The sequence below is a fragment of the Molossus molossus genome, unplaced genomic scaffold, assembly GCF_014108415.1.
Source record: "Molossus molossus isolate mMolMol1 unplaced genomic scaffold, mMolMol1.p scaffold_m16_p_12, whole genome shotgun sequence".
NCBI classification, from domain to species: Eukaryota; Metazoa; Chordata; class Mammalia; order Chiroptera; family Molossidae; genus Molossus; species Molossus molossus.
Window position 1 is genome coordinate 97,319,781 of NW_023425347.1, and position 13,564 is coordinate 97,333,344.

Below are 13,564 nucleotides of genomic sequence, written 5' to 3' on the forward strand. Positions count from 1 at the left end.
AGGGTGTCCTCCACTAACCTGCCCTACTGCTAGTGAGTGGTGGTCCCTACCCTGGCTGAGGTCCTAATCTAGCTCACTGTGAGTGAGATAATTAAGTTTAACAGTATTTATTGAGCACCTAGTGTGTGGCCAGGCACCATCCTAAAGGCCTTGCCTTCATCTAATGTCTGAAAAGCTCTTGGCGGACTAAGGGAGACACCAGTAAGCAGTGCCTGGGGTGTCCCTGCTGACCCAGCACGAGGTGTATGCAGGGGCTGCCAGGAGGTATCCACACATCCCAACCCCAGGCTTGCAGCCAGGCCACAGAGGAAACCAGCAGTGCTGATGGCTGCTGGGGCGAGGTGTTGGCAGCTAGCTCATGGAGGGGTCTGTCCCATAGCCCTGGTTCTGCCATGGTCCGGCTCCTGAAATGTCAAACCCTCTCTGTACCTCGGACAGAAGCCACACATGTTGCACTTTCTGCAGGTCTGGGCCTCCTCTGAAGCTTGCCCTTTCCCCCCAGAACCACAGGGTACAAGTGGGGCTGGGGAAATGTTTTATTTGGCTACATGCAGCAGGGGCAGGATCGGAGCACTACTGTCCTATGAGCAGGAAGGAGAGGCAGAGGGCAGGATGGGGAGGTCCTGTGAATGGCAGTTCCAAGGGTGGGGTGAGGGCTTGGAATGCTCTCCAAGCCACAGGGAACCTGGTGTAGGCATGGAGGTGGACAGGTGGTCCTTAAAAACCCCACCACACTCATCCTATGCTCACACATCCTAACTCTCAGAATCGCAGCCCAATCCCGCACCCACCTGCCCTGGGTTACCATGCACAGGATTCTGGAGGTCTTCTGAAGAGTCCCACCCCATCTGGCTTCTGGGGCTTTATTGACAGTGAGGGCAATCCAGACCTGGCGTAGACTCCACCCCACCCTGGGTCTGCCCATCTCAGACCAGGCCTGAGCCTCTGGGCCACAGCCACCCCTCTGAGCAGGCAGGCGAAGCAAGAGCTGGGGAGCAGCAGAGAATGGGACAGAGGACAACCCGCAGCGTCCTCCTTCCACTCCCAGATCTGTCTGAGCTACAGTTACCTCCCAGCATCTGCACTATCCAGGGCAGCCACAGGCTTGCTAGATGTCCTCCACACTGTCCCTGCTCCGAGGGCCTCTCAAAAAGACAGGAGGAAGGCCCAGGAGGGGAAGGTAGAAACACAGATCTAGGCTGCCATCTGAACTTGAAGACCCACCCTCAGAGGAGTCTGGGGAAGGAACCTGGGGGAACATCCTGTACCTCCCTAACCTCAGGGGATGCAGCTCTGAAAGGTACACACAGGCCACCCCTGTCACCATTCAGATCGAGCATGTGAAAGCTGCACAAAGAGGCTCCACAAAGAAGCGGGCAGGGGCAAGGATGAACCAGGAGGTCTGGGGAAGTCTGCCCATCTCCCCTTCCCAAGCCCCGCCTTTCTCTGCCAACAGTTTACCAGTCAGGGTTCTGTGGATGGGGGCTCGGGGACATCAGGGCAGCTGGGGGCCCGATGGTGATGCTGCTGTTGGTGACCCTCGGGCCGTACCAGCCGGCCCAGTAGTGAGTGTCCACGCCGCCGTGCTGAAACCAGATGTAGCGGACGCCGGGTGGGTAGTTGGAGAACGTGTGGGAGACCTGGGAAGGGGGCAGGTAGAGAGAGGGAGAGGGGTCAGGGAAGCTGACCCTGAGGGTGGTGGTGCCCGAGGGGCAGGGGAGCAAGGAAGAGGCTGCTATCTTAGTGCTGGGCCAGGAGTCACCTAACTGAGTTCTAGTTCTAACTCCGTGATGTTGGGCAGACCACCTCCCCTCTCTATGCCTTAGTTTCCTCATCTGTAAAATGGAATAAAATCCCAGAGGGTCCACTCCACAGGATTATCTAAGTGTGGGGCAGAGCAACTGAAGGAAATTTCACAAGCGGCCAAAGGATGTCCAGTACAGTCATCACTGGGCACATGTAGCTATTCAAGTTAAAATGAATTAAAATTAGATAAAAATTAGTTCCTCAGTCACACTAGGAACTAGATCTTATTAAGTGTTCCATGGTCACACGTGGCTATTGGGTACATGCTGGACAGTGCAGACAGACCATTTCTATCATTGCAGAAAGTTCTATTGGAGAGCGCAGGTCTAGATCAGGATTTTGCCAAACTATGGCCTAGGGGTCGCCTGCCTATTTCTGCAAATAAAGTTTTATTGGAACACAGCCATGTTCACTTGCTAAAGCTGCTTTCACAACACAACGGCAGAGCTGAGGAATTGAGCTGTGATAGAGAGAGCACGGCTTGCAACGCCTAAAATGTTTCTATCTAGCCTTTTAAGAAAACATTTGCTGACCACTGGTCTAAATAATAGGAACCACCAATATTAGTAATTAATAATAGTCAACCTTTTTGAACATGCTTTTACTAGCATCACTTCACTGACATCTTTCAGAGCTCAGAGCAGCCGAAGCCCAGGTGAGAAGCAGCAGAGCGGGGATTTGAACCTAGGGCAATGAGTCTACCGCCCCCTTCCTGTCACACACACCTCCCTCCACTTGGCATCGCTCTTCTGCTGGATCATTGCTGGGTCTGGCTGGAAGGTACCCAGAGGCGCATGTGCTGAGGACAGGAGCTGAACGCACAGCTGGTACTTGGACCCGCAGTCTGGCCTTGCTGCGAACCTGCAGGCAGAGGAAAGGCCCATTAGGGCCTTGGAGATGGGGGGCAGGGTGGGGGTGGGGCGCCTGAGTGGCAGGCCCCCCCCCCAGACCCTCGCCCCAGACACTCACCAGTCCTTGACCTTGATGTCCGGCCGTGTAGTGTCCATCAGCTCCTCCCAATACCCTTCGGCCTTGAGGTCCACCACCTGGGACTTGAGGCAGGTGCTGGGGGTAGGCGGAGGGTGGGAGGGGCTGGGGCTCACCACTAGGGCCCTGGGAGGCTAGGACTGCCCTACCAGAGCAGGAGAGACCCCAGAGCGCAGTGACTTGGGCTTACCCATCACCCCGAGACCCCCTGACTTTGGATCTTACTAATAAGAAGTCACGAAGTATTTCTTGACCTGGTCATTGGGGAATTCCTTCCTCTGGTCTCCAGAGAGATCTTCCACCTTCCACTCATCGCCTCCATTCACGTCCAGGCTCCAGAACTCAAATCCCTCTGGCAGGAAAGCACAGTTCACATCAAAAGGAAGCCCCTCAGTGGTCACCCTTTCCCAAGCGCCCCTTCCTCCCGGTCCTTCTCCCCGGATCTCAGCAGCTGCCCCCTAGCCCTGTGCTGTGGAACGCTGCCTGGAATTAGGTGCTTCCTGTATGTCAGGCACCATGGTAAGGGATTTCCACTGGGAATTCTGAGGCTCGACACGTGATGATACGAGTGACTAGACCCCTTCTGTGATGAAGAACCATCTGCTGCTGGCCAGGACTGTGTGACATCAGGCAAGTTGCTTTCCCTCTCTGAGCCTTGGTTTTGTCCTCTAGAAACTGGGGTCAAGAATAGGAACTGGCAAACTTTCCATAAAGGTTCAAAATATTTTAGGTTTTATGGGCTATATACTTGTCTTTATTGCATTGCTTTTTTGTTTTTAAATAACCCTTTATTTTATTTATTTATTTACTTTTGTGGTACGTGCCCCTAGCGGGAACCGAACCTGGGACTCTCTGGTCCGCAGGCAGATGCTCAACCGCTGAGCCAAACTGGCCAGGGATAAAGAACCCTTGAAAACAGTAAAAACTATTCTTAGCTCCCGGGCCAGACTTGGTTCATGAACCATAGCGTAACTGCTGGTATAGAACGTGGCTGTTAGAGAATCAAGTGAGGCAGCCGACTGAAAGCTCTAGAGAGCCTGGAGTTGTCTTATCATCAGTTTGCTCCAGAATGTGCCCACATAACGGAGAATTAGTTTCCCATCCCACTCATCCCACCCATCCCAGTGTCTAACTGACGAGTCACAACATAGCAAGGGAACAAGGGAGCTCTGGATGACTGTAGGCTTGTTGAAATGTGCTGGAAAGGAAACTGGATCTCTCATTCTTCCATAAGCAAAGCCCCCTTCGACCTCTGGGACAGTCCTAGTAGGCCTAACCCTGGAGTCTGCAGACTAGGCCAACAATATATGGCTGACTTCCTGGTCTTGTGCCTGGAGCATAATTAGGCCTAATTGGCCAACATTTCCTCTCCTAAGAAAGATCACTGGGAAAATCATCTTAATTTTTTTTTTTTTAATTCTCACCCGAGGACATTTTTACCTTTTTTTTGTTGTTGTTCAGATAGAGTGGGGGGGGGGGGAGAAGGAGGGAGAGAGAGAAACATCTACGTGAAAGGGACACAGTGGTTGTCACCTGCACGACCCAACTAGGGCCGGGGACAAACTGCAACCAAGGTACGTGCCCTTAGTGGGAACCGAACCCAGGTCTCTCCGGACCGCAGGCCAACACTCTAACCACTGAGCCAAACTGGCCAGGGCAGGAAAATCATCTTTTTTTTTAATTTTATTTTTTTTATCTTCACCCGAGGACATTTTTGCATTTTTTGTTCAGACAGAGTGGGAGGGAGAGAGAGGAAGAGAGAGAGAGAAACATCAACGTGAAGGGACACATCGAGTGGTTGCCACCAGCATGACCAGCCAGGGCCGGGGACAAACTGCAACCAAGGTACGCGCCCTTAGCGGGAACCGAACCCGGGTCTCTCTGTACCGCAGGCCGACGCTCTAACCACTGAGCCAAACCGGCCAGGGCAGGAAAATCATCTTAAGGCTGGTAAAAGAAATGCACTCTTGGCCTCAGTTTGCTCATCTGATAAATGTGCACACTCCCAGTACCTACCTTTTAGGATTATTGTGAAAGGATTAAAATTATTAAGCCATTCAAAGTACCTAGCTCGTAGTAAGTACTTAATAAACGGTAGCTTAGATCCTGATAGTGTGTGTGTCGAGGGCACACCAGACCCACTCTGCACCCCACCTTCAGCACAGGGGTTGTGCAGGAGGTTCCTGTGGAGGCTTCGCAGGAAGTAGAAGATCTTCCAGTCAGCCACAGGCTGGTCCCAGTCCTCGGTGATGAAGCCCTCACGCAGGCATTTGCGCTTCCAAAGGGTCACCAGGTCTATGAGGTCACGCCAGAGGCTGCAGACCAAGCGGCAGCGCAGCAGCAGCTGGCGGGCAGGCACGTGTGTGAACAGCTCCAGCAGGATGTTCTCAGGCAGCTCGTTGATGTTCTCCACGGCCATGGCTCCTGACTTCTGGGCCCTCTCCTGTGGTTATTGAAAAACCAGGCTACAGACCAAGCCCTCTCACTGGACCTGCTATTTGCAGCAACCCATGGTGGTGGAGGTTCCCTTCCCAGGTCCGCCCTTTATTATCTCGGGAAGTCACTGTGCCTCTCTGAACCTCTGTGTCCTCCCATATGGGGCCAGGAAAAGCACGTACCACCTCCTGGGGAGGGTCCAAGGGGCCTGGGCCATAGCAGAAGCTCAGTAAAGGGTGAGGTCTGAGGTCTGTTTTTTTTTATTTAAAGTGGCCAGCCTCTAAAGGACGCTAAGGAGGCCTGCGGAGAGGTGGCTGGACCTGCCCAAAGTCACAAAGACAGGAGCAGAGGGAAGGGGCCCGAGTCTTCTCTGATTCTAGAGCCAGCCTTTCTCAGTAGGCCGGACCGTTTTGGAGTGGAAATCACAATTCGCAGCTCCGCAGAGCACTCCAGCCAGTCCGGGGCCTTCTATTTTCTTTCCCGTCCTCGGAGAGAAGGGGGATGGGGGGGAGGGATAAGTATCGTCTCAGACGGAGGTCCAAAGGGCTCAAGACTCTTTCTTAAGGCCGCAGAGGAAATGGTCTGCCCAGCTCTGGCTGGATAAGGGGTGGGCGATGGAAGGCCTTTCCTATACCCCACCCCCATTCCCGTTCCTGGGCTCTAGCTCCAGGTACCCTAGCGCGTCTTCGGGCTGCCATTCCGCGCTGTGACTTTAAAATATCCCCCCAAGTCAGGGTTGGACCCCTGCGTATCGAGGAGGACCCCAGCCCCGGTTTCCGCTCGCACAGCCGCTGGAGGCCGCGCAGCGCAGCCCCCGCGGCCTGGGATTTGTCCACGCCGGGCCTCCCGTGGCTCACAGCGGGGGGCCGGAAACCGCCGGCGCCCCCGCCGGGCCCCTGCCCGCCGGCGCCCCCGCCGCGGCACTCCCTGCGCCCACTCCCGCCGGTCACCTGCGCTCGCTCGGCCGCCGCTGCGATGTCCCGCTCCGCCGCGGTGCTGAGCCGGCCTCCGCTGGCGCTCGGCGGAGGAGGCGGCCCCGCCCCGGCCCTCCTGGCCCCGCCCCGGCCCCGCCTCCACCGTCCGCGCCCCTCCCCGCCCCTCCCCGCGCGGAGCCGCGCCGGGGTGCGCGGGACCTGGGACGCGTCCCCATCGCGAAGTAGGAAAATTACCCCGGGTGGGGGGTGCCAGGAGGAGCCTCTGCCCCTCCCCTTTGCCTGGGCTGCTCGCCCCGCACCCTCCGCATGACCCAGACTCTTCCCTGCCCTCTGGCCTCCTCCTTCCAGCAGCCACCCCACGAGGAAACTGGGAGAAGGCTCAGATAGAAACCTCCCCCCCCGCCGCATTAAAAAAAATACAAAAAACAAAACGACTCCTGACCTTTCCCGGCCTCCTGGGTCCGCCGAGGAACCTGCAGCCTCAGGCCTCGGGCCGACCGCTCCAGTCTGCGGGGCAGCCGGGCGCGGGGCCAAGGGCGGGCGGGGGCGGAGGCGGGGGCCTTTAAGAGGCGCGGCAGGCGGGGACCCGACCCAGACGTGGACAGCACCTAGACACGCCAGCCGCGCGGGACTCCGGCAGCCCCGCAGCGCCCCGGCTTCTCCTCTTGCGATCGCCTCCGCAGCAATGGACGGAGACGGTGACCCAGGTAGCCGCCACAGCCCAGACCCACTCGTTCAGTCTCGGAGGGGAGACCGGGACAGGCGGGCGAGTGCTGGAGATGTGTGCGTGTGTGTGCGTGTGTGTGTGCGTGCGTGTGTGCGTGTGTGTGTGAGAGAGATCCCAGCACCACAAACTTTCACCTACGCAAAGTCCTTGAGACAGTCTCAAAAGAGCAAGGTGGTCCTGCTGGTGTCTTGGTCTGGCGGGAGGCCTCAAGAGGTGACAGGCAGGGAGGGAGGACTCCTGGGTCTCATTTACCCAGGACCCAGGAAACAGCATAGGAGTAATCCCACCTTCCCACCTCCCAGCTCTCTGAGGGTCTGTGGGGCGGCTCCCAGAACGCATTGGGGATGGAGGAGGCTGCACCCCCTTTTCTTCCATCAGCTTCTTCCATTTGCCAGCTCTGGCCAGTGAGCTGCCTGAATCCTCATGGATTTCTTGGGTTTACCAGCCTCTCCCCACCCCATCCCAGCCTTCCTCCTGGGTTCTCTTGTCTGCAGGGGCCATCCTTCATCTGGGTGGCCAGATGCCCAGTGGGGACCAGGCCAGCACTGAGGGAGGGTTGGGGCACCAGCTCTTGCCAATGCCCAGGGCCCTCTGAGACTGCCCAGTCATCTTGTCTGGCACCAGAGACCCCCCCCTCCTTATCCTTTGAGCTGGCTGGGCCTGTAGGGGTTGCCAGCTGAGTCAGGGTGGGAACAAGTCCTGCCTGTGGACTCTTCCATCCCTTTCTCAGCAGGCCCCTCTGAGAATGGGCACTGCTTGGGAAACAGATCGATGCATGCTCAGGTAGCCGAACCCCCTTCTCCCAGCCCCCCAAATCCCAGTTCTTCAGCTCCCACTCCCAATCCAGTGTGGCCCCCTTGCCGCACCTTTTATAGGACCAGAATGGGCCCCTGCATTTTCTCAGGGCCCAGCTATTCCCTGGACTCCAGGGCCCAGTCCAGGTGAGTGAATCAGCCTTGGAGGCAGCTTCCAGGGGCCAGATAACTTTCCGACAGCAACAATGTGGGGAGTTGTGTGTGCTTGAGCGGGGGATGGGGGGCCTGTAATTAGATCTGGGGCCTCAAGTGCCAGGCCTGGGGCCAGGAGAGGGGACTGGGCAAGGTGCACCTTTCGGGGAGCATCAGGTGTCCACCAGGGCCAGGGCAGGGCAGGGCAAGGGGGGTGGTGGTGGAGAGGTGAGGACACTGGGCCCTGCTCCCCAGAGAGCTGTGGGCAGCAGGATGGGCAGCTGATATGGCTTAGGGGCCTGGCATTTTCCTCTCTGACTTACCACTCTTCTGCAGTGTGACATAGGAGAACCCAGGAAGCATCTCTGGGCCTTAGTTTCTTTTTTGCCAAAAAGCAGGAGGCAAAGCCCCACATCATAAAGATGAGGCAAAAAAACCAAAAAACAAAACAAAACCCACAAAACAACAAAACTAATAATGATGGGAACGTGCTGTGCTGAATAAGATTCACTAAATAAGATCTGCTGAGGACTCACTGTGTGCTCTGGGCTCTGAAGAGGTAAACCCTGATTCAGTCATCAAGGGTCTGACTGTGTGGGGAGGGGGAGAAAATGCTGCATGTGAGGAGGTAAAGAGCTGGCTGCTGGGCCCTTGTCTGTTCCCTCCCCCAGTGCCCAGCCTAGTTCCACCACCACCTTGGTTTTGCAAGGTTCAGCCCTTAGGAATCTCCCATCCTAAATTCGAGAGCTGTGGCCTCCCCCATGACCCAGAGTGGCCCTGTTTCCTCCCCACTGTCTCTCCTTCCTTCAGAGACACTGGGCACTTGATATCTGCTTACTCAAGGCTTCAATGGCCTAGCTGAGTCCAGCTGGGATCCAGAAGATAGTCCAGCCTGCGGCTCCTGATATATGTCCACCTCCTTAGAATTTAGAATGCCCTTGGCCTTCCTCAGGGGATTGGAGCATCAGCACTGTCTGAAAGGCCTAGCTACCAGGATTACTCCCATTTTATAGATGAGGCATGGCCAGAAGTGAAAAAACCTTCCTTTCCCAAGCACTTGTTATATCTCTCTGTTTGAAACACACAAACACGCACACACTCACAGGGTCTCTTTTAATGAGCCCCCCACCCCCGTCCCCAAGTCAAAGGCTCCTGTTCCCTTCCCCTCAGGCATCAGATCCCTATGTCCTCTTCCCTAATACTAGCAGCATGACCTTTGCCAAGTCACTTCACATCTCTGAGCCTGAGCATTTTCATCTGAAGAATCAAAATCGTAACAGTGACTCCTAACTCAATGCATTATTTAAAGGAGGCTCTGGGGCCAGGCTGCCGGGGTTCAAATCCAGGCTCCAACCGCTCGTTCGCATGTGATCCTCAGCCATTTCACCTCTCTGCGCCTCAGCCTCCTCATCAGTGAAATAGGGACAGCAATAGGGAAAACCTCAGAGATTCTTTGAGGCTTTAAAGAGTGAATGAACTTAAAATGCTCAGAACAGGCCTACACTTGCCAAGTGTCCAGTAAACTTTAGTTGCTGACAGGGTGCCAAATGCCAAGCTCTGGGGGTGAAGCAGTGTTTCCCAAACCTTGTTCCTGCCCTTAGGTCCTCAGTCTAGTCCCAAGATGGGTGTGTCATAAAGCTTCACACACTAGGATGAAATCTGGGAAGGACTGGAACTCCGGGGTGAGAGGATGCAATGGGGAAATCCAGGAAGGCTTCCATAAGGAGGTGACAGGAGCAGGGATCTCGGTGGTTTGAAGGATCAGTGAAGTTCATATGTGAAATGCGAGGCAGTCCTGTTAATGATATCAGTTGCTGTTATCCGCTCAGGTATGGGGTGTACTGGCTTTTCAGGGGAACAGACCTCCGAGGCCGCCCTTCGGACTTGCGGCTGGTCTGTGGCCATGGTCTCCTTGGGCCTCCTCCACTGGGCACCAGTTTCTGGTCACAGAATCTCTGGCCCCAGCTGCTGATTGTCCGAGGGTGGGTGGGGGGCGGATACCCGACACATGGCGGTTCTGGGGCGTGCAGGGAGACAGTCTGCGGGGAGTCAAGGCTCCCTCACCCCCTTCACCCCCGCAGAGAGCATGGGCCAGCCTGAGGAGGGGAGCTCGGATGAGCAGCAGGAGGAAGGGTGCGCGAGCGCGGCGGAGGCGAGCGCCGGGGAGGAGGAGGAGACCGCCTACCTGGACGAGCTGCCCGAGCCGCTGCTGCTGCGCGTGCTGGCGGAGCTGCCGGCCTCCGAGCTCGTGCAGGCCTGCCGCCTGGTGTGTCTGCGCTGGAAGGAGCTGGTGGACGGCGCCCCCCTGTGGCTGCTCAAGTGCCAGCAGGAGGGACTGGTGCCCGAGGGCGGCTCGGAAGACGAGCGCGACCACTGGCAGCAGTTCTACTTCTTGAGCAAGAGGCGGCGCAACTTGCTGCGCAACCCGTGCGGGGAAGGTGAGGGTCAGGCCCTATCACCCCAGGCCTGCGTGTGTGGGGGGTTCAGCTTTCCCCTCTGGAAAATGGGCCACAGACAATGCCAACCTGCTTTGAGGGTTACATGAGATAAAGCGCTCGGCACAATGCCCAGCACAGAATAGCCCCAATAAACTCTGTATTATTATCTCCCCTTCCGCCTGCTCCCTGGGGGTCTCTTTCCCAGGTCCTTCCACGACCCTCCCAGGAGGGAGAGAGAATCTGGGACAAACAGGAAGTGCCTGCCATTCAACCCCACCGTACCAGCTGGCCCAGCACCCCACTGCAGGGGCAAGAGTCAGCACTGCCACGCCCTCAGCAGGGGCTGGGTGACTAGGCTGGGCTGTCGTGTTCCCGCAGAGGACTTGGAGGGCTGGTGCGACGTGGAGCACGGCGGGGACGGCTGGAGGGTGGAGGAGCTGCCCGGAGACTGTGGGATGGAATTCACCCACGATGAGAACGTCAAGAAGTTCTTCGCCTCCTCCTTTGAGTAAGGAGAAGGGGGATGGGTGGGAAAGGGGAGAGGGGGCCTCCATTCACTCCGAACTCACTTTCCCCAGGTGGTGTCGCAAAGCACAGGTCATTGACCTGCAGGCCGAGGGCTACTGGGAGGAGCTGCTGGACACCACTCAGCCGGCCATCGTGGTGAAGGATTGGTGAGCCACCCTGGGGGACTGGGTAGGGGTGGGCGCTAAAGTCACCACCCTGCTTCCCAGCTCTAGTGATTGCGGCCGCGTGGGCCGGGTCTCCAGGAGAAGTTGAAATCCACCCTTCCTCCTGAGTTCCATTGTTGCCAAAAAAATATATTTTTATTTTAATCCGCCTACAGTCCAAACAAAACACGTGTTTGTGGGCTGGTTTCGGACCCAAGGTTGAGTCTGGCCCTGGGTGTTTAGTCCTTGTGTTTGGACCTTGGAAAAGCCACGTTTCCTCTCTGACCTCAGTTTCCTTATCTGTAAAATGGGGACACCGCGAGTAGGGGCGGCAGGGTTACGTTCTGCAGAAGGCCAGGCCCAGCGGCTGAAGCCTGACCCCGCGCTGCGCTCGCTCCTTCCCCGGGGCAGGTACTCGGGTCGCAGCGATGCCGGCTGTCTGTATGAGCTCACGGTGAAGCTGCTGTCGGAGCACGAAGACGTGCTGGCCGAGTTCAACAGCGGGCAGGTGGCCGTGCCGCAAATCAGCGACAATGGAGGCTGGATCGAGGTGAGGTTGGAGGCCCTGGGGCTGCGAGGCCGACCGCGATGCCTGGGCTGGGCTCGTGGAAACCACGCCCCGTGGGCGGGACGGGGCTGGGAGGGCCGGCCGGCGTAGAAGACTACCCCCGGGCTTAGAAATCCAGGGAGGCTAAAGGCGAGTCAGTGCTCCGGGTGCGGTGGCCAGGGAAGGCCTTGAGCCCCGAGCCTGATCTTCCCCTCACCCCCCAGATCTCCCACACTTTCACCGACTATGGGCCCGGCGTTCGCTTCGTCCGCTTCGAGCACGGCGGACAGGATTCGGTCTACTGGAAGGGCTGGTTCGGGGCCCGGGTGACCAACAGCAGCGTGTGGGTGGAGCCCTGATTAATCCCTCCTCCGGCTTCCCCCAGCTGCCCTGGAGGAGCAGAGGCCTGGGGTAGATAGGCCTTAGTGTAGCACCCTCGACTTTCCCACCCACGCACCCCTCTACCGCGCCTTACTCCAAGCCCAGCCTCCACACGGGTGGAGAAGGGTTTTGTTAGCAAAGATTTGCATCTGGGAAATAAGATGGGTGAAGGCTTGGGCTTGGACTGGGCCCACTACTGAACCCTCACCTCTAGCACAGTGCCTGCCATAAAGTGGACATTCAATAAATATTATTTGTTCAAGGAAGAAATGAATGAGCAAATGGATGAGTGAACACCCCTTCCTTTGCATCCTTCCCTGTCTCCTGGGGGCTCCTGGCTCGGCCTGGAAAAATACTTGGTGGGGCTCCAGCTGCTTTGGTTTCCAGGGCCCATTGGGCGGTGCAGAGCCAGCCAGGGCTGGGCTGGTGGACAAAGGCTGGGATTGTGAGACCAGGGAGTGGGGAGCTGGGCCTGGCGCCTGACTGACACCCAAGCTGCCCAGAGGCCAGAACAAGGGGGGGGGGCTCTGTGTGTGGGGCCACCCTCCAGGCCTTTCTTGATCCCCATTCTCATTTCTTTCTGAAGGCAGCGTGGTAGGTGATGTCAATACCTTATGTAGGGTGCGAATTCTCCTGGGCCCAGGGATAGATGCCCATGACCGGGGGGTGGCGGATGGAAAGGTGAGGTTGGGGAGCACAGAAAGGTGAGCTGGGTGTCCCTCTTCAATTCATGCCCACTTCATGCTGCCTCCCTGGCTTGCTGTGGAATTGGACAGGAGTCATTAACATCTGGTTTCCTTCGTCATTTTCTAAGCCTTGCTCAGAGGCTGGCCCTGGTACTGGTTGGAGGGGAGAGGAGGAAGGAAGGGTGTGGTGCCAGGCTCTGTGCCAGGCACTCTCTTTCTGCCCCCCCCCCCCCAGCAGCTCTCAAACCTGGCCCCTCACCAGGACTCTCCGCTGCTGGTCTGGGGCTGTGGAGGGTCCTGAAACATCTGCCCTTGTCAGTGTGGCTCCCACGCCTCAGCTTTCCTTTGATTCTGAGCCCTGGCGCCACCTGCTAGTCGGATGGGACTGCAGGGTTTACGCTGCGGTCTGCCTGCACTTGTTCAGTGGTTCATTCATTCACTTATGATTCCCGAAGTCCCCATCATGGGCCAGGCCCTGAGCAGGGCCCTGAAGTGACAGCGAGAACAAGAACTCCTTGTCCCAGGAAGAGTTATCATCCTGGCTACACTGAGGAGGGGGCACCCTGGGAAGGCGGGGGTCTCCAGTCTAATGGTGGAGGCATAGTCCCTGCTCTGGGGACATCCTCTGTCCGACAGGGGAGGCAAAGTCCTGACTGAGAGAATGCCCAGTCTGGGGTTGGAGGATTAGCCCCTGCTCCCAGTCCTTCCTAGGAGATTTCACAGCCTGGTGGGGAGGGCACCACCCACACCCACCCGGGGAAGCACCACCTGGCCCTGGGCCCAGTTTGACGAGGACTCATGAAGTAAGAGGGCCCTCCATGGGCCCAGGGTTAAGCATAGGAGGAACAGGCGACCTGAGGCGTGGGGATGAGCGACTAGCATGGGTATGCGGGGAGCCAGAAGGGGACGAGCTGGGAGAGGACCGGAGCCTTCCTCGGGGCTGTGGGGGGAGGTTGGACTGAGGTCAGTGGGTCTGAGAAGCAGGGATTGGCTCTGGGTACCT

The 13,564-nt window shown here is 57.3% G+C and overlaps 2 protein-coding genes across 2 annotated transcripts; one reads left to right on the forward strand and one right to left on the reverse strand.

Moving 5' to 3' along the window:
• Positions 1–532: 532 nt before the first annotated feature.
• FBXO44 (F-box protein 44) lies at positions 533–6,244 on the reverse strand. The gene is given in 7 exon segments (XM_036256198.1): positions 533–1,505; positions 1,508–1,640; positions 2,532–2,667; positions 2,776–2,871; positions 3,019–3,145; positions 4,948–5,236; positions 6,180–6,244. Coding segments are annotated over 6 exon segments (798 nt in total). The 5' UTR covers positions 5,213–5,236; positions 6,180–6,244; the 3' UTR covers positions 533–1,464.
• Positions 6,245–6,762: 518 nt separating this feature from the next.
• Positions 6,763–12,083, forward strand: FBXO2 (F-box protein 2). Its single transcript, XM_036256900.1, has 6 exons — positions 6,763–6,871; positions 9,920–10,276; positions 10,655–10,784; positions 10,855–10,950; positions 11,359–11,497; positions 11,719–12,083. The coding sequence occupies exons 1-6, from the start codon at positions 6,850–6,852 to the stop codon at positions 11,851–11,853; spliced, it is 879 nt and encodes a 292-aa protein (XP_036112793.1). The 5' UTR covers positions 6,763–6,849; the 3' UTR covers positions 11,854–12,083.
• Positions 12,084–13,564: the final 1,481 nt, after the last annotated feature.